The sequence below is a fragment of the Triturus cristatus genome, chromosome 3_2 (assembly GCF_964204655.1).
Source record: "Triturus cristatus chromosome 3_2, aTriCri1.1, whole genome shotgun sequence".
Classification (NCBI taxonomy): domain Eukaryota; kingdom Metazoa; phylum Chordata; class Amphibia; order Caudata; family Salamandridae; genus Triturus; species Triturus cristatus.
The window spans coordinates 927,816,251-927,837,641 of NC_140584.1; the positions used below are offsets into that span (position 1 = coordinate 927,816,251).

A 21,391-nucleotide genomic window follows, 5' to 3' on the forward strand; every position below is an offset into this window, starting at 1 on the left:
GGTGTGGATTACAGGCCGACAACTTGCAAAGGAACGCGCCAAAATCCCCATAGCGGAGAATAAAATGGAAAATCATATTTACAGATGAGATGGGGTCGGGGGGGGGTATTGGTACAACATTAGTTGAATGATATTTATAATAAAAAAAATAGCATTTCCTAAGAACTGGAGGCGTGTTCCCCGTCGCAGGTCCTGTAAAAAAAAAAAATTTACTGTTGGGCGCGCATGTCTGGATAAGGTGAGGCATAAAATCGGCTTTATTGGGAATGCTCCTTGTTGGGACCTGCCCAGTCCTGCGTGAATTCTTATTTTAGAACAATTATTTTAATTAAATTGCGTTTGCATGGATTGGGAAGAAATTGCAATAAGAAAATATTAAATATTAAACTGATATTTAAGCGACAACTAAACCAACTCCCTACGTAAATGTCAAAGAGTACGATATATATAAATATATCGTGTGTGCAGGCATGTATCATAGTCGCACAAAATTGTCTTTGTTTCGGTAATTGTAGGTAATGATGACGCGTTTCATGTCATTTAATTAACAAAGAACACACAAAGTGTGCTTTTCATGGCCCGTAAACATGCGTAGAGGTAATGTCACCCTTAATCCGTTTCCATACCTACGGGCCACAATTAAACAGCCATAGCGCCTGAAAATAGGGGTAAGCCGCTGCAGTGTAATTGTAAATACACCGTGTGCAGGTTGTGTGTCACCGGCCAACGATAATCTCTTCTACTTTGAAAACCACGTGTGCCCTCTGTACTTCGCACGCAGTCTACAATCACCTCATTCACAAGGCGCCTTCCATTTCAGCGCCTTGAACTGGCCGTGGAAGTTCAGACGCTATAGAAATAACCCGCTCTTAAAATGTCTGTCAGCGTATGCGTGGCTAGCTGATACAGAACACGAGTCACATAAAACTCACTATGGGGAGAGAGTAAAATGGCAGATAAGCACGGCGTGTAAAGCACATCTTGCAAGTAGAAACATAATTTGAAGATGTACAGGTGGAGGACGCTCAGCGCCTACAGCACCGGCACTAGTGCATCTTCAAGCAGTTCACGAACTCTGGTGCCTGTACACTCGTGCAACACATGCACGCCCGCTTTAAGCATCTGTATAGCACTGAGCTTACGACCCCCTACATCTGTGTAAGAAGTGTTGAGCAGAGATCTGCATGACACAGTGAACCCCCCCACGCGCCCCAGTAACCACATCACCTGCAATCAACAGTGAAAAGTCACCATCTGCCTGTGCCCCCTAGAGCCCAGGCCAGTCGTGCCTGCTGCAGCCCCAAGGCGCATAGAGGGCGCCAAAGGCACGGGCAGTTCGGGGCACTAAAGGCGCACGAGGCACCAGCAGAGCAAGTGTTAGTGTTTGGGGGAGGGCAGCGAGTGGGGCGCAGAGAGCAGCGCACAGAGCAGGCAGAAATGGGGCACAGAACAGGCACAGTGTATTGCACGGGGACGGCGCAGGGCACACTGCGTATTGGGCCGCATGTAATTATCGTGTGGGAGCCCGTGCACCAGGGCACAGTGGTAGAGATAGCACAGGCGCCGAACAGACAAAATGCAGGGCATGAAGCAGTGCACGACGGTACAGGTAACGACCAGCATTGTGCTGGGTTTTTTGATAGTGGGCATTTGTGCAAGTTGGAAAGGAGGGAAATCTGCTCCTGGAGTCCATCACTGCGCCTGTAGCTTGCTAACAAAGGCGCACGCTTAGCCGAGTCTCCCACTTCAAGGGAGCTGAAATCATATTCTGCCCAATCTGAGAAAAGCGCACTGAGCGGTTCAGGGTGAACTGCCTTAACGTGCCCGAGGTGACCCCCGGCTCCCCCAGCAAAGTCCGAGGACAGATCCAGGTACTGGGAGAGCCGGAGCTGGCATACGTCCCAGAAAATGGATGAGGTCACACGAGGGAAGGGCTCTGATAAGACAAGCGCTTTATATTTTACGTGAAGCCTGCTCCTCATTATGCCCGGTGTGAAGGTATCACCCCCGCCAGCCCGATTCGGCACAAAAAACGGAAGTCAGGCAGCGTCATGCCCGTCGTGGGGCGGGACTTCCGCGGGAAGCCAGCGCCCACGGAGTGGCTGGCCGAGAGGAGAAGTGGTGACGCGGGGCTCCCATGCCTGAGGGAGAGCCCTGCGGTGGCGGCAGAAGTAATGAGAAACCCTGGGTCAGAAGTGGCGGCTGAGGCCGCCGATGCAAGTGCGGGGCTCCCATGAGTGAGGGAACCCCCCGTGTGCCTGGTCATGCGAGGCGGAGGAGATGAGACCAGGGGAGTCCTGAGACTGAACCTGTAGCAGCCACAAAAGAGCCCGGTGAGTGGGGCACAGTTGTACCGTGGGGGCTGGTGCGTCTGTTTGTTGTTGAGTGATCGAGTATGCGTGCACTGGCTGGGGGCGGCTGGTGCGTGCGTGTGTGTTTGTTGGCGCAGTTACTGCATGCAGCTGGCTTGCGTGGACGGAAAGGGTACAGGAGATGTGCACACCGCGTGGCTGTACGTGCGCGTTCACAGGCTCCAGTCGCCCTGCGCGTGCCAATCTCCTGTCCCACTTCCGAGGCAAGTCAGCAACAATAGATCTCGCTGGTGACAGCGCTTTTGTGCTGCGTTCTCCAGGCGAGACCTAAAAATACATTTTGTATGTCCTCTCACCTGCATTGCTTAAAGGCACATGGCGGAAGTATAGGGGCTGGGACATACTGAACAAAAAAATTAAGATGAGTAGCTGCCAATAGTGTGGAGTTTTCCACCCTCAGGATCCCATTGAGAATGTCACTTGTAACCTCGTTAGTGGAAAACAACCTTGTTCTAGTTACCCATCTTAATTCTATATGTTGTTGGCTGAAAATTCACAGGGCCACCAAATGAGGTTTATGAATGTGTACTTGTTTGTGTGCACATGCACACCCTCAGGGCTTTGACTGTAGTCCTTTATTATGGTACAGAATTATGTACACCCTCAGACAAAAAGTAGTCTGCACACATTGGGCATAAAAGTCCACGAAATTCCAAGCATATATTTCAGAACGTTCAATATTGTGGCATGCTTGCAAGAAACATGATGTTATTGTAATATCTGGAGATATTTGTGAAAATTATCAGCTGATGCAACTGCAGAATTTAGATTATGGTTGGAGTATGAGTTACTCAGAAAACAATATGTAACCTTCCTGTCTCATTTGGAAGCTGGATTGTTAGGCATCTGTATTGAGTGTGCTAGTTGGAGGGCATGGCTTAGCTGTCTAACATGGCAGCTGCAGAATAGAAGAGCTCCACAGAGCCTGCATTGTCTGGAGCCGTTTCTCTGGTATTTGGGTCCATATTTGGCATCCTGACCTGTTTATGGAGAGAGAGGCACCAGGGCCAAATAGGACTGGATAGAAGACCGACCATGCTCGTTTGGGTGCTGTTCAGCGGTGACCCTTGCTCCCACCGGCCATATTGCCACAGCGCGACTAGGCAATATCGGTTTCCTGGCTCCTGGGAGCACTCGATAGTCACACCTCAGCCTTCGAACTCCTGCCAGAGGCACTGCATAGAGGATGGGAGCAGGGTACGCTGAGCCTGGACTTTACCTGCTCCCTCACTGCGACGAGTGAGCAGAATAGCACACTCCAGAGGGAGCTGGTAGTGGCATAGTTAGACTTTGGGCCCATCTTCCTATCCTGGAGGAATACTGCAGTAATCTCCCTGACGTTAGAAGTCTACATTGCCCCCTTACCTTTCTTCTTGTACTACAATATTTTCCTAAACCCCGGTCGGCCACGGAGTGTTTGCTGAGCTTGTTTAGCCCCATCTCCCTCAATTTCATTGCTCTACAACAATCAGTGGGTTGACCCTGCTGTTGGTGATGGCAGACACTGAAGATTGCTGAGCCCTCGCCTTTGCCTTGCAGGAACAGACTTTGCTAACAGCCCCTTAATATTGTCCATAGTGCCACTCCCTATTTAGGCCACTGGTGTCCCCACTGGAAGTGGTCAGTGCAAATGTTGCGCCAAATTGTTGCTCTGTGGGTGTGGAGGGTCTTCTACTTTCTATTGTCTTATACTACTTCGCTGAGCTTGGCGGCCTGAACCCCTGCATCTGTGCTCAGTCCAGAATACTTGTGCTGGCTTGACTGTTGAGTGATATTGAATCGGCAAAGCAGAATAACAGGGAGCTTAAATATGGTCTTGCATTTTAAGATTTTAAACTTTATAACTCTGCTGCTTAGTTCAAGAGACGCTTCAGTTGTTTTAGAATTCTTCGGAGAAAGCAACCATACTAAGCATTGCATTAATTGATTTGAAAAGTAATGTTGGTAGATTTCCTTAAGAGTTTTGTTTGCTTATGGTATCTAAATGGTTTTAATCCCATACATTAATGACAATTTTTCATCAAAATTGTTGTTGAAAAGCTCACCACCCATCTTGTTACAAAACAAACACACGTAATAGAATTTGATCTCCAGGAAAGGCTGTTAAGTACCCTCATGTGCCCAAGATCCCATTCTGCTGGAGCCTGAGTCCTTGTTGGTCAGTTATTCTCAAAGGACTGGTAATGGGATTTTTTAAAATCGTTATTAGTTACTGTATTCAACGAGCATGTAAATACTACACCACAGGACAGAATAATTTGACAAATACCCTTTCTTCCAAATAGATATGTTCCTGATACCTCTAGCAGTTTAGCTGGCTTAATATCCTTTTGGAGGAAAAAAAACAGACAATATTACCTGACTACATATCCAAAAGCCACCTAACCCTATATTGCCACTTACATCACAACCTGTACCGCTTTTATTCTTAAGCCAATACCTTCTGTCCCAGATTTTATTCACCATGCCCCTTCGCCTCCCCCAGAGTGCGCTCTCTCATTCACTCCTCGAGGCTTCTTGTTTTTCCCATTGCAGCAGCAGCAGTTCTTCCCTGCTGTTTCTCTCATGGTTTCTCCAGGATTATATTGCTTTCTTCCCTTAGCTACCCAAGGCCTACACTCTACAGTACCTCCTTTATTCCCACCTTAACAACCATGCCACCACTTTACACCTTCACCACCTTATTCTACACCATAACACTCGTTCAAACCCCACAGTAAACAACCAACTGCTTGCATCACCATCTATACACTTAGCCTTCTAACTCAACATATACAAACACTTCTATTCTGTATTTTCACCACCAAATTATCTTGCACTATCCTCAAGTACACTCTTCTCCACCTACACATTCAGTACACCTTTCATCAGCACCTACATTGCCTAGTTTATGCACCTAAACCACCACCTATTCTCCTGCACATATTGTTTTCCTTTGCTACTCATTTAGACTGCTAATTTCTAATGTGACAGCAAGATCAGTCCCCTCTGTAACACTTCTATCTTCCCACAATAAATGTTGCTTTCTCTCATTCACTTCCCCTGAATGTTTTCTACTCCACTATCCTGCATTCACAGCTTTGTCCCATAATCCTCTACCAGCACTATCCACCCTACCCACACACACCTGCACCACCATCTTTATGAATGCTTATACCTCAACTACCATTCACACCGTATTGCTACTTACTTTACCTCTTATACCTAGACTCTACACCACCTGAAACTGCCCTACCAACCGCCCCACTATCTTCATTCTAAACCCTACTACATTCTCACTCCACCTACGTCCTGTGTCTACTGAGCCATCACACATATACTTCTCCCCTGTAGTGGCACTTTCTGGTCTGTGCCACCACCTGCACCCCCTTAAAACCTCCCCACCACTTATACCATATGCAATCACCTGTACAGTCATTGCCACATAACCGTCCATACAGTGCTATAGTAATTTTTATAACACCAAAGTTCCACTAGTGGACATCCAAGGACTTCATCAGTAAATAATACTGAGTTTTCATGGAACAAAATGAGAGGAAAAGCACATACCGAAATTACTCTAATCCTTCTGGTTAAAAAAAGAGAAAAACAAAAAATGGACTTTTATAAAACATACTACCTGGTCAATTAAGTTAAAAATGGGCACATCTTGAGACATTTTCTAAGAATCATGACTGTCTACCTTGGGAATGTCAATTGTTATAGCTTGTGGTAGTCTAATAAGAAAGACTCCTGCCACCCAGCCCTAAAACAGAAAATTGTAGGGTACATGTATTTCTACGCTTGAATTTAGCCCAGTCCTTTTCAGTTCTCGCTGAGCCCAGGGCATGCGCTGGCTCGGAGAGACATTTTGTAGGTGAGTTTTCAAAGTGCAGCTGGCTGGTCTAGCGCTTGCGTTCACACGATCATGCACGCGCGAACCGCCAGCCTTCAGCAGCACTTTGAAAACCGCTTTAGTGCGTCATTGCGATCACTTTTGCTTTCAGAGCGATCGCGATGACTTTCGCTTTTACGGCCGCGCGGCGTTACTCTTAGTGCCGCACGGCCAATGCTTGTTTTTTTTACCGCTCCATATGCCGTTTGCCGTTTTGGAACCATATGCTTATGCACAGATGCTCATGTTGTCCGTATATACGATTATTTATTACTTGAGGATTTGCTGTCAAAAACTCCAAGCAAGAATCTCTGATCAAGAATGTTCACCAGGTACAAGATTTCTACCTTTGGTATCTTGATTAACACTGGTTTTTCCTCAAGTTTCACTATATCCAGTAGAGAGCAAAATGGACAACTCAACGTAATTATTTGTTCAGTTATACAGCCTAGATAGCTAGGGACGGAGTCAGTTGGAGGCGGCAAAAAATACACCGCATGGTAGAATTTAAAAATATTTTTTGCCACTGATAGAAATTGCGGATTACATAAACACGCAATTATCGTTCTTAATTTTGCAGTTTCTTTTCACACGCGCACAGGGAATAAATGTTTCCATTTCATAAGCACATTGTCAGTCAGAAACACACGGGAGACAATTATGCGGAGCTCTTCCGCCATTTCTGTATTGCTCCCGATTAGTACCAACTAACTTGCAGCGGAAGAAAGCCTGTCAGTCAAAATCAAAGGCTTCAAACGAAGAGCCATATGCTGAAAGAATGAGGCCCGCCCAGGCTGTTAGCGCTCACCTTCCTCTTGCGCTCGCCTTCGAGAGAGTTCTTGCAGCTGTGTTGGGAGGTTGCCGCCAACCGCGCGAGGCCAAGCCTGGCAATCATACATCACGATTTGAAGGCAGGCGGGAGTCGGGCACGTGCAGGGCCTTTCACGTGCACGGGAGCGCTGCCTTGATGCACGCGGAACAAAGGCGATGATGGGGGTTTGGAAACAGCTCACAGACTCGCACCGCTGTACCCTGAATATTTTGGGAGTGCTCTGCACATCTATTAGCCTGAATCTGTTCTGTATCCGTTACACGATAATGGCTATTTCTTTAATGCGCACCATGGTCACAGAATAGAGGCAGAGTGATGGATCCTGAAGGGGGTCTATGTGGGTGACACAAATCTTATACAAAATGTGATTACCGGCACTGTATTAAAATAGTTTTTATTTACTACTCTGTTAACTTCCCCGAGAAACCTCAGATGGTGTTAGGTTTCCCAAAGACAAAAACCTGCACTATAAAGCGCACTGCATCCATGCCGACAGATCACCACGGACTTTCGCAGTTCTTTCACGCCACACGACAAGTAAGTGTCAACTTGTGCCACCCACTCAGGGGGACTGATCCTGACCCCCGTAGAGATTTGTTTGGTACAGAGTCCGGGATCGCTCTGTAGCCTCCAGCGCTTTCCCGTGAAGCTGACCGGACTGCTGCTTCTCTCTCTTTTTTCCCCTCCTCCCCCCCACCTCCACCCTCTAGTTAAGCCGCATTCCGGCCGACTGGGAAAGGACCTACCCCAGTTGCTATCTGTAAAACGGTAAGCTGCTATCCAGGGAGGCAGCGCAGTCATTGCTCACTTCCCCTCATGCACTCTCTCTATAACTTCGTGTTCTTCTGCCTCTTAGCTTACTTAGGGCACTGTGGCCCAAGATATTTTGTGGTAAGATCTTTTTAGGACATCTTTTGGCAACACGTAATGCTGAATAATACGTGCTTCTCTGACACAAAAGCAGACACTTTGACTTTACCAGTGCTTGTTTGAAATAAATTGTTCAAGAATTTCCATCCATCCATCTATCCAGCCGTCCATCCTTTCAATCACCCTTCACTTCATCCATCCTTTCACTCATCCATCCATGTACTTAATCTAGCCATTTTTCTTTTCACTCTTTCATCACTCATTCTTTCACTCAGCCATCCATCCTTTTGCTCTTCCTTCCACCCAATCACTCAACCATCCATCCATCCTTTCATTCATCCATCCTTTTTCATTCATCCATCCTTTTTCATTCATCCATTAATCCATCCATCCTCCCTTTCACTCACCAACCAGTTTCTCATCCATCCTTCCATCCACCCTCACTTTCAATCCATCTATCCATCCTCCCCTTCACTCACCCACTAAGGGTAGAATGTTCTAAATTAAACAAGCATTGGCATAGCCAGTAGGTCTCGCCTTTGGAACCCTATAAGTGTTTAGCTAGAGCTATTGGCTTTCCCAAAGTATTTAACCCCTCCCCTGCTCATGACGGAGCCATTCCGTCATGAGCCACGGTTGCCGTGTGCTCATGACGGAGTGCTTCCGTCATGCCGCGGCCGTTGGCGGCCGCTCCTCTCACGCGGCGCTAATTCCCCGCCTGTGCGGGCGATTAGCGCCGTGGGCGGAGTCATGACGGAACCACTCCGTCATGAGCACAGCTCAACCGTGGCTCATGACGGAGTGGCTCCGTCATGAGCACAGAGCCACCGCGCTGCCCCCCAACCCCCCCCACCCCAGCGCTGCGGCGGAATTCCCGCCGCAGCAAAGGGGTTAAACTATGCTGTAAAACAGCATGTGTGTTTGTGTTTTTGTTTAGTCTGTGATATGTGACTGTAAGTGTGTTTGAGGTCTTGTGTTTATCAACCGATCTCCATACCTAGTCTGTTTGAGTTGTTGTGAGTTGATGCAATTTTGCCTTCTCCTGCCACATAATTTACTTAGCCGTGCCGTATAATTCCAGTGGCCCTGGTCTTAGCCTTTGTACGTTATTGTATGAATATGGAAGTATACTTCAATGTGTCTATTGTAGTGTCTATCGATCTATTCTGGGAAATTCACTTAATCTCCCCTTGCCTACCAAAAACAAATGTGCACTTGCGCAATGTAACTGGTGCTCACCTTTGGGTCAGAGTTTGTGCTATATAAAAAGCAAAAAAAGAGAGGCAATTTGCAAGCACAAAACCATTTTCTCCCAATTTTGAAAGCGTTTTGCAATTGTGAACATACCTATTTGTGCTTGTGAGTTTCACTTGTATATACATGCAAGGAGATTTAACAATGAACTCCCCCCCCCCCCCCCCCACCCCGAGGTACCATGGAAGACTAAAAATACGTTTTTCCAACATATGAGGAAGGTTACTGGTCTTACTAATGTCTAAAGCGTGACACCGGAAGTTACAAATGGGTAAAGAGAAGTACTTGTAATATTAGAAAAAATAATACTTTTAATTCCACTTCTTCTCAATAAGCATTGCAAGAACAAGAAAACTAGAAGACATTTTTTAAGTTAATTCTTTTTTTAATAGGGTCGTGCACTTCTATATGTCTTATTGGTTGCATACAATGTAACAGAAATACTTACAACACTTTTTTTATTATAACTTTTCAACATGCTGCTTTACAGCATAGCTTAAATACATTGGCAAAGCCAATAGCTCTGGCTAAACACTTATAAGGTTCCAAAGGCGAGACCTATTGGCTATACCAATGCTTGTTAAAGTGTGTAGTAGAGGAAGGAAAAAAGTGGTATTTTATTTTGCTGTTTGACTTTTTGTGGGTGGGTCCTCTGCTGGAAAGCCAAGTGGGTGCTGGAGCTTGGGGTATCCGTTTTTGGTGTTGTTATCCTTTTATCTTTATGGATATAGATAGCGGTGTATTTTGTAGTTTTAATGTTGAGTGCCCTCCTGTCTCTCTTCTCCCTGTTTGTGCCTTTCTGCCGGGTGCAGTTGAGGCATGCAGTTTATCTGTTAATTTCAATCCTAGTGTTGAATGTTAACTATATATTCTGTTGGAGATGGAAAGTTTCAGTATATGGCCTTCTTAATGTCATTTATGTTTTAGAGATTCTACTCTGGATGGTGGGGCATATATCTCTTGGTGTTAAAATTAAATGAACATAATTTGCAGAAAAAAACGTGTTAACATCCTTTTAGATGAGCCACATAGACTTTTTATTTAGTTGTGAATGTCACTATAATAGTGCCTTAAATTAAGGGAGATAGCCAGCAAAGTAATCTGACTGCTTCAGTAGGACTTAGATTTTTTGGGCATAGTCATAGAATTGAAAGCTAGACAATCTCAGATGCTCATGTAGATAATAGATGAACAGTATTACTGCCCACTGCTGAAAGATCCACACAGCTGGAGTAGCTGAAAATGTTTGCTGTATCTCGAATATAGCAGATTTACTCTAGTCAGATTTTATTCCTTTGGGGTGGTAAAGTGATCAAATTCCCAGGAAAGATGTGTTTATGGATTGCCTATGCTTCAGATGATTTCATGAAACGGTCCAGAAAGGTGCAGGCTACACCAGATATTGTGACTACTTGACAAGAAGTGATTGACTGAAAGGTAGCCAAGCAAATTGACTCAGACAGCTGGTTGCTACAGTAACCTTTTGACCAGCCATAATTTGGTTCTGTAGTTAGAACATTCAGAATGATTGCTGAACAGTTATTTACAGTTATTCAAAATATCTAGGATAAAGCACACTTTCCTGAACCTCTTTCTACTTTCATGAAGGTATGAAAGATGGAACAGAGTTGTGATTCTGGTCTGTGTTCTCGCACAGGAATTTAACATTCTGTTTGCAGATGGGAAGATCCACACTGCATTACACCCTTAAACACAATACCTGCTGCACACCACATGTCACAGGTCGAGATTTAACAGTGAGTCCTGCAAGAATTATACAGCTGTTAAAACCAGACAAAAATAAAACAAACCAGTCCCTGGGAGTGCAGAGCAATTGCACTATGCACTCTGTTGTCATCTAATGGCTTATGGCGTCATGATCTTCTGACAAGTGCACCAACATCATTAACACAACACAACATAATAATTATCCAGCACTCAAAAAAGCCCACTCTGATTATCTGCAAGATCTGGCTCCTCATCAGCCTGTATGAACTTCAGGCTTAAAAGAGAACAATAATCAGCCACATTGTAAATACCCTTGTGCTGGATAGAGGGAATTTCTTATTATCTTTGTATTCGATATGCTCTGGTAGCGATTGGGATCAATTATGTTTAAGTGTTGTTTTTTTAGAAGAGCAGCAATAGGTTACTACCTCTTCCACAAATGCATCACATACACTCTGCAACGTCTACACCACCACTCTACTATGCCATTTGCACTATACATCATCTTATACTGGCACTCTGTACCCACATCACCATCTACACCGTCAACCACATCATAAACCACACCACTTACCCCATGTGGTCCGCACAATACGCTACACCCAACACACTTCCAGATCTCACCTCACTCTGCATTATCTTATACAGCACAATTTAGACCACCACAGAACACTTACACCATAACTACACCCTGTACCACCTACATTGTTAACCATTACTACATACTCTACCATCTGCAACAAACCTTACACCAAATCTCACCTCCTCTCTACCTTATCAAAAATCAGTTTTCCAACTTGTACCAATTAGTTATTGGTTTAACGAAGTAGCTAAATGTGACAAAACTGTGATTTTTTTTTTTTAATGAATCTGCTAACAAAACAATGTTTTCCTTTAGGATTTAGCCTCTCGAGCAAGACTGGCTGTGCAGAACCTGGTTCAAAAAGTTGGATTCTTTGGAATTCTGGCCTGTGCTTCGGTAAGCAGTTTTTCTTTATTGCTATAACTCATGATTCTGATGGTACCTTGAGTTCCCAGCCAGTTTGGTAGTCTGAATAGAAAAAAACATCTGCCTGTTTGTATCCAGAGTTAGTAATTAGCTCACTGTTACTGCGGATATCTAGTAGTGTATATTGAGGAGTCTCCTTTCATCTCATTGGTGATTGTGACCATAAAACAGCAGTTTCCAGAGTAGCGGGTAACCAGCTACTGTGTGTAACGTGACTAACTTATTTATTTCAGGAACATGTTCAAAGAGGATCATACAAATAGGCTTCTCTTTAAAGATTAGTTCATGGGCATTCTTTTTTTCCCACTGGTCATTTTGATAGTTAAACCTCTCTTCATTTTGTGCTATCAGGACATCATTATATTTTGTCTTTTGTTATTTTTGGAAAATTGAATGATGACTTCTATTATAGATGCTTTCTTTTCCTTCAATTACAATGCAGTTGCTGGTTTCAAGCACCAGAAAATGCTTTATTACATAACATCACAGTTTTGGCTATGCCTGATATTGGTCTTGTGCAATATCACATCAATCTGGTGTTGACAGTGTGCAAATAGTTCCAGATAATGGTGGATGTTCTTAATCTGCTTTGAGTCACATGATTATTAATGCTGTGCTAATCCTGGGTTTGGTTAGGGTTGTCTCAGTTTTCCTTAGGCTATTTTATATTTTTATTAGGATTGAAAAGGTCCTCTGCTCAGAAGTGTGCTGACTCTGGCCCAAGTTCCCCAAGTAGGGATGCTCTAGTAATAGTTGACCTCTGTACTTATGTACGTGAGCAGTGAGCACGGAATGTGACTCGTGCTGGTCTTTGTGGTCTGGGAGGCACATCATATGCACCTCCTTTTCTGGTTGTGACTACTTTTAGCCCACCCTGTTATGGATGATTAACATTGGTGGCAGCAAAAGCTTATTTCTGAATGGTAGGTCTTTTACCTGTTTTCACTGAATGTGTTGTCTACTGGCCTCTCTTATTTGTCTTTCAGTCCCCTATAATAAGGTCCTTTGCTCAATCATTGTGGGATATGGATGGCCCTTATTTGTTATCTTTTTATGTGTGGTAGGATGAGCATTAAGTGTGTGTTTGTATACTGTGCTTAACAGCTTTAATCTAGAAATCCATTTCGGATCTCCTGTCTGTGAGTGGTACATAAGATGGAGGTTGGAGAGAGCCTGCCGGACCTCAGTGTAAATTGCAGGGCTCTCTCAAAGCATTCCAGTGACTCTTTGTAGTAGATTATACTCTAGGTTATTGAGTTTGGATTAAAACCAAACCTACACTAGCCAGAATCTACTTTCTCCTAACCAAGCACTGACTTAACCAAAGCACAACATAACCAAAGTTAAAGCCATAACAAAGCACTATCAGACTCTCAGTACGTCCTCCAAAGCTGCCGAGTTAAGTTGGTTCAGGGTTGGGTTGGGTTTAGGTTGAGCGGTCTCAATTATGCTGGACTGGGTTATGTTTTGGTTGAAATGTGTTTAGTTTTGGCTAGGTGTTTGGTTGTTGACAGTGTGCAAATAGTTCCAGATAATGGTGGATGTTCTTAATCTGCTTTGAGTCACATGATTATTAATGCTGTGCTAATCCTGGGTTTGGTTAGGGTTGTCTCAGTTTTCCTTAGGCTATTTTATATTTTTATTAGGATTGAAAAGGTCCTCTGCTCAGAAGTGTGCTGACTCTGGCCCAAGTTCCCCAAGTAGGGATGCTCTAGTAATAGTTGACCTCTGTACTTATGTACGTGAGCAGTGAGCACGGAATGTGACTCGTGCTGGTCTTTGTGGTCTGGGAGGCACATCATATGCACCTCCTTTTCTGGTTGTGACTACTTTTAGCCCACCCTGTTATGGATGATTAACATTGGTGGCAGCAAAAGCTTATTTCTGAATGGTAGGTCTTTTACCTGTTTTCACTGAATGTGTTGTCTACTGGCCTCTCTTATTTGTCTTTCAGTCCCCTATAATAAGGTCCTTTGCTCAATCATTGTGGGATATGGATGGCCCTTATTTGTTATCTTTGTAGTAGATTATACTCTAGGTTATTGAGTTTGGATTAAAACCAAACCTACACTAGCCAGAATCTACTTTCTCCTAACCAAGCACTGACTTAACCAAAGCACAACATAACCAAAGTTAAAGCCATAACAAAGCACTATCAGACTCTCAGTACGTCCTCCAAAGCTGCCGAGTTAAGTTGGTTCAGGGTTGGGTTGGGTTTAGGTTGAGCGGTCTCAATTATGCTGGACTGGGTTATGTTTTGGTTGAAATGTGTTTAGTTTTGGCTAGGTGTTTGGTTGTTTTTGTTTTGCTTAGATTAGATTGTTATCTTTTGTTTAGGTCTAGTTATTCTGGTTAGGTTACATAGTGTTATGTCAAGAGATACAATTTGGTGGACTCGGTCATGCTTTTGGACTGCTTTAAATTTAGCTTAATTTTAATTAGACTGTGTTTTAAATATGTTTTCAAGTTGGGTTTGTTTAAAACATTTCTACTCTGGATTTTCTTTAAATTTCAGTTAGGTTGGGGTTTGGTTAAATTTTGTTTGAGTAGTAGTTTGCTTAGTTTATGATTAAAAAATATATAAGTTTGGTTTGTTGCTATGTTGGGATGTATTGAATTTTGTGCATTTTGTGATTTGGGTTGTTCAAGTTGGGTTTTGGTTAAGTTTTGTTTTGGTTAGGCTAGGTTTTGGTTAAAGCAGGTTATGTTAGTTTGGTTAAGTTGTTATGCATGGTGTGGGTTGGGTTGACCATTGAGTGAGCTATATAATGTATTAGTTCCTTTAGGTTCTGAAGAGAGTGATAATGTATTATACCATGTTTTTGTCAGATTGTGATTGGGGTGGGCTTTTGAATGTTTTGGTTAACATACATTAGTTGGGCTTTGGTAATGTTATGTTAGGTTGTTTTTTAGTTAAGTTCTATTTGGGTTGTTTTGGTTAAGTTGTTACATTGAAGTTTTGATAAGTGGACTTCTGTTGGCTTGTTCATGCTTTGGCCTAGTTTATTTATCTTTTGTATAGATTAGATTTTAATGTTATGTATTTTGTTATGTTCTGCCTTTGTTTGGGATCCTATGCTTTGGTTAACTTATGTTGTGCTTTATTTTGGTTGAATTTTAGTTACCATTTGATTAGGTTACGTTTGATGCATTTTTTGATTGTACTGGGTATTGGTTACGCTTTGGCTAGACTCATTTTTGGTCATGCTAGACTCATACCTCTTGGCAAGGTATCGTCTGATTGGGATGTGTTTGTGGTTTTAGGTTGGATTTGGGAGGGATTTTGTTTGGATTCAGTCAAATTCTGCTGGAGTTGAAGTGAATCCTGTTTAAGTTGAATTAGGTTTTGTTTAGGTTGAATTAGGTTTTGTTTAGGTTGAATTAGGTTTTGTTTAGGTTGCATTAGGTTTTGTTTAGGTTGAATTGTGTTGTGTGTTTAGGTTGAATTGGGTTGAGTGTTTAGGTTGAGTTTATGCTTAATTAGGTTATCTTTTGCTTTGGTTAAGTTTTGATGAAACTTTGGTTGTGGTTTGCTTTGCTTAGTTTAGTTTGTTTTGGCTTGGTGAGATGTTCCTGTGTTTCAAAAGGTAATGTTTATATTTATTTATTTATGAACTTGATATAGCCCACAACTCACTCCCGGAGGAGTATCTCGTCGATGCAGGCAGGGGCAGGTGCATTCAGAACAACCATGTTTTCAGCACCTTCTTGAAGGCCCAAAGATCTGAGCAGGTGCAGATATAGAGAGGCAATTTGTTCCAGAGGAATGGGGCTAAATAGGAAAATGACTTGCCACCAAATCTGGCCTTGCAAATGTGTGGAATCTGTAGCAGAGCCTTTATAGGGGACCTTAGCTGCCTAGGCGGCTGGTAGTGTCTGATTCTTGAAGAAAGTAGGGCTGGTGGGAATTTACAAAAAAAAACCTTATGCGTCAAACAGCACAATTTGAAAACAGTATGTTTTTTAATAGGCAGCCAATTAAGTTTATCCAGAGTGGGTGCTCATGGAGTCCGAGAAGGAAAGTTGCAGATAAGCTGTGCGCCCGTGATCTGCACAACTTGCAGCTTGGTCAGCAAGTTGTCATTTGCAACGACCAGGAAGGCATTCCCATAATCAAGGAATGTAATTATGAGAGCTTGGAAGAAGCTTTTCCAAGAAGAGTAAGGCCAGCCATGGGAAATCTTGCTTTAGAAGCCTCAATGTGACGAAACACATGCCACATGTGGAGTTAACTTGGTCTCTCATAGACAGAGTGCGATCGATCTTTACATTCTGATGGCCGCAAGTTGTGTGACCCGTATTTAGTGACCCCTTGTAGTTCTCTGTACTTCTTTGTAATTCCCTCGAGCTAGCGCCCCTATCATCACAGTTCGATACGGAAGTGACCCTTGTTGCAACCTAACTGGGTTAACGTTCTAGACGTTCCTGTTCTAGACTGAAGTGACGCACGTTTTGTCACTTCCGGGACTCTGGCCCGCACGTATCCGGACACTTTAATCTTCCCATGAGAGATGACTATTGCTATCACCCAGTTCCGACGGGGATGGGTAGGTCACAAGCTCTCCGACATCTTTTATAGGTAAGAAGTATCCCTTCAACAAGGCCTCGGCGGTTTTCTGACTTACCTTGGTTTTCGCGCCACATGAGACCTAGTGGTTGGATCTCTCTTTGGCGCGTTTTTGCACTTTGTGATGGTTTTCCCATGGGTTGCCTTCAACACTGGCAGATGCTCCCGCACCCTGGGTTCACATGTCCCCCCACAGGAATCAAGTTTGCCTTTTCTCCCTAGTTTCACATTTATAGGGTATTCTGGCGTGCTGCCCCCCCTTAACTTGGCCGGTTAATACATGTTTGTATTAAGTTTCGAGGAACGTTATATCCTCTTTATATCCTCCGGAAGTCCACGCATGCAGCTTTGCATACTTGCTAATACTGCTACGTGGGGTCTTTACATAATTGTAATAAGGTGGGGCTTTCTCCTCTGTTAACTTTACCACTTTATATGAATATCTACTGGTGATATTCTGGTTGTTTTACCATTGACACACAGTTGCTATTCTTTACCCCCCAGAGTTGAGCTCCTTATCCTGAATTGTGTTTGCATAGTTGCTTATAACTTCTTTCAACTATATGAATCCTCCAGGTCATTGTATCTGCTGATGTCGCAGCCCGCCGGAAACTGTTTAGGCGAGGCTTCATATAGTGAATTGGTGAGTCTATGTCTTTCCAGGGAGTTTACGTTGTAATGTGAGCCTTGCTCTCATTTCTAAGCCTTTGGTGATTATACCATGGGTTTCTTTTAACAATAATGTAATATCATGGGTTAATAAGCCCTTGGTTGATAAGGGTTTGAATTCATGTTATCATTATTATGAGAGAGATTGTCAAGAATTCCTGTCATGCGAGGGGAGGAAAACGGTAACCAGCGAAAACGGACTACATCTCCCAGGATGCTTAGCGGTTGAGAGGTTATGTAAACAGGAGAGCTGTTACATAACTCAAGGAAAACACGCCCTTATGTAAACAGGAGAGCTGTTACATAACTCAAGGAAAACACGCCCTTATGTAAACAGGAGAGCTGTTACATAACTCAAGGAAAACACGCCCTATAAAGGGAGGAACCGGGAGGTACAACGCTGTCGGATATTGTGTTTACACCGACGTACCTGCTTAGTGAAGAGCAGTGTTCCGGAGTGGTGCTCCAGTAAGGCAAGAACAGAGGTAGGTCGAGTCGTTACTCCCTGGGCCGTGTCTTGCCCCATCGTCACCTGTGAAGGACCCGGAAGCTCTACCGGATAACCATTGAGCTTCGCTTTTTGACTCGGCTGAGTCAAAGCGCAGTGGCGCTTTTGCTGGTTGGAGTCGTAACTCCCAGCCCGACCAGAGATACAGGGACTGACAGCTGTAACGCACACCAGGAGGTGTTTGCCGCGTTACAGACTCGGAAGACCACGGGATCGATCGAGCGGCTGCTCTCGGTTCAGTCTTCTTTGCTTGTGATTGGGGTATCGGTGACGCATCACCAGGAGGTGACTCCGCGTCCCGGTGCAGTCTGAGGAAGAGGTTGAGCGGCTGCTCCCTTCAGGTAGAGACCCCGGCTGGGTGTTTCCCTGACTCCTCGATTCTCCCCAACACGCTTCGTGCCCCTCACAGCCTACCGATTGGCATTGTCGGCCATTTCATTTCTGCCCTCTGTTGGCATACGCCGGGATCGGCGTATATGCAGAGGACGGTTAGGACCATCCGTGCTGTGGGCTGGTAACGTACTTAGCCTGGAGGATTCCAGTGACTATAACCTTTGTTTATTCCTTGTATTATTTTTGCCTTCATTAAAGTAACTAAACCTTCACAAGTGGTTGCGTTCTCATTATCGTGTCTGTTAAACGATCCTGAGACGTTCAGGGCGTTACAAAATATCCGACCTTAATAACACTAACTGTCTCCCGGTCGATAACAGACATGGCAACGCTTGATGATGTGCTGGCTGCTTTAGCGACCGTGCAAATTGAATTGGCTGCCTCCAGGCAAGAAACAGCCGATGTAAAAGCCAGACTGGATGCTATCCAATTGGACCCGCTCACGGCCAGCACCTCCCTCACGAACCAGACCCCTGCGGTAGTAGTGGAAATGCCGGTAGCCGTCCCCTTGGCAACACCAGAGAGGTACAGTGGGGATCCTAACACAGTGCAGGTATTCCTCACACAAGTGGCGCTACATTTATCGTGCAAACCAAGGGCGTTCCCCACGAGTCAGGCTCGTGTGGCTTTCCTTATATCCTATTTGGCTGGAAACGCGGCACAATGGGCCGTACCTCTGGTGAGCAGGGACGACCCCATCTTATGTGATTGGGGTGCTTTTCGCGAGGAATTCCTGAAGGTCTTCGACAGAAGGGCTGACTCGTACACGGCGGACCGTGAAATGCTTGAGTTGAGACAGGGATCCAACGACCTGGTACAGTATCTCAACGCGTTCCGAAGGCTGGTTGCGGAAACCAAGTGGCCTGTTGCTAAACAGACGGCGCTCTTCCATCACGGGCTGTGCGATGAGCTCAAGGACGCCGTGGCTCATATTGACCCACAACCCAAGACATGTGAGGGCCTTATCAACCTGGTATTACGGCTGGAACATAGGCTAAGTGAAAGAAAGGGGGATCATGGGAGAAAAGGAAAATCCCTTCCATCCTATGTGACAGTGGGAAGTCCTGAAACTGCCACCGCATCCAAGGGAGAACCCATGGACATCGGCGCAATACGAGCGAGCCTCAAAGCCACGGAGAAAGAGTCACGCCGTAAACAAGGATTGTGCCTATATTGTGGCAAAAAAGGCCACTACGTACGTGAATGCCCTGCCAAACCGAAGACGTCACGTTATCGGGCCAACCGGTCGGTAACAGCCGTGGTGGACGTACCGGCGGAAAACTAGAGGACTCCCAGACCAAAGAAGGGGCATCTCGGAGTCACTCATCCATCCCTTCACTTTCCAACTCGGTCACTAAGGGACAACGACACCTGTTTCTCACGGTGCACGTGGGAGTGTATGACCAGTGGATACCCGTTGTGGCCATGGTGGATTCAGGGGCCACTGGCATGTTTATGGACCACAACGAGGCATGCAGGCTAGGGCTAGTGCTTCTTCCCAAAGCTGTACCCGAAGACGTCTATGCTGTAGACGGAAGGCGATTGGTGACGGGGCCCATCGGGCAGCACACGGGGGTCCTTCCGATGAGATGTGGGAGGAACCATGTGGAACAAATCGATTTTATCATCCGAGCGCCCCAATATGGCGTCATATTGGGATTGCCGTGGCTACAGAAACACAACCCCTCTGTGGATTGGCCAACACATCGCATCGAACTGACGTCACCGTATTGCATCCTGCATTGTGGAATAAGAACGGAATCCCTTGACGCAGATGAGAGCGGGAGTCAGACGGTGGCTACAGCGGCAGAAAAAGATGTGGCTCTCCCCCAGGCTTATCACAGTTTTGAGGATGTATTTGATGAGGTGAAGGCGGAAGTGCTACCACCACATAGACAGTTTGACTGCCAGATCGACCTGGTTCCAGGGGCCAGCGTTCGTAGCGGCAGGCTGTATGCCCTGACGGAGCCTGAAAACGTGCATCTCCGGGGGTACCTGGATAAACTCCTCAAGCTAGGATTCACCCACCCGTCCAAGTCTCCGGCCGCCTCGCCACTCTTCTTCATCCCGAAGGCTAATGGGGAGCTGAGAGCCTGTGTGGACTTTAGGGCATTGAATGCGATAACCGTAAAGAATCAGTACCCCTTGCCTCTCATCAGTGTACTCCTGGAACAGGTCAAGAAAGCTCGTATCTACACCAAGTTGGATTTGAAAGGGGCATACCATCTGGTGCGCATGAGGGACGGAGACGAGTGGAATACCGCCTTTAAGACCAGGTTCGGCCTTTTTGAGTACCTCGTCATGCCGTTCGGTCTGTGCAACGCCCCGGCAGCCTTTCAGTACTTTTTGAATGAGGTATTCAGAGAGGAGTTGGATATCTACGTGGTCGTATATATCGACGACATCCTCATCTATTCGTCCAGTGTGGAGGAGCACGTACACCACGTCAAAGCTGTGCTCCAAAAGCTGAGGGAAAACATGCTGTTTTGTAAACTCAGCAAGTGTGACTTCCACGTCACATCCGTGGAATTCCTCGGAGTGATGCTGAGTCCAGAGGGACAGGAGATGGCAGAACGAAAGATCAAGGCGGTGAAAGAATGGCCGGTGCCCCAAAGCGTGAAGGACGTCCAACGTTTCATTGGCTTCGCCAACTTTTACAGGCGGTTTATAGATGGATTTTCAGGATTGGTGGCCCCAATCACACAGCTACTGAGGAAGTCCAAGGAGTTTGTCTGGTCCCCTGAAGCGAACACAGCCTTTGAGGCCCTGAAAAGCGCCTTTGGTAAGGCGCCGGTGTTGGCTCACCCCGATCCGGATCTCCCCTACGTGGTGGAAGCGGACGCATCGGATGTGGCGCTGGGGGCTATCTTGTCCCAACGCAACCACGACACAGGGGTGCTTCATCCCGTTGCGTACATGTCCCGCAAACTCAACGACGCCGAACGCAACTACCATATTGCGGAGAAGGAGCTTCTCGCAATCTAGGACGCCTTCACCGAATGGAGGCATTGGTTGATGGGGGCAAGACATGTGGTATCGGTGTACACGGACCATCGGAACCTACAGTTCATGACGGCCACAGGATCACCTTTCTCCCAGACAGCTGCGGTGGATGATCTTCTTTGCGGGGTTCAACTTCCGCATCACATATCGGCCGGGGACGGAAAACCGGAAGGCGGACGCCCTGTCCCGTCAATCTGCAGTTAAGGAACCATTGCCTGCGACCGAGCATTCCATCATTTCCCCGAGGATGGTATTGGGGGTTATCCAACCGGATACTTTCCTGAGGGGAATAAAGAGAGGGATCAGGTCATT

The 21,391-nt window shown here is 45.4% G+C and overlaps 1 protein-coding gene across 6 annotated transcripts in view; it reads left to right on the plus strand.

Moving 5' to 3' along the window:
- VMP1 (vacuole membrane protein 1) overlaps positions 1 to 21,391 on the plus strand; it is an 810,872-nt gene that overhangs the window by 625,265 nt on the left and 164,216 nt on the right. For all 6 annotated transcript variants that reach the window (XM_085649403.1, XM_085649406.1, XM_085649404.1 and 3 more), the window contains one exon: positions 11,829 to 11,909. In XM_085649403.1, coding sequence (XP_085505529.1) covers positions 11,829 to 11,909 — 81 coding nt within the window. The remainder of the gene's footprint in view (positions 1 to 11,828; positions 11,910 to 21,391) is intronic.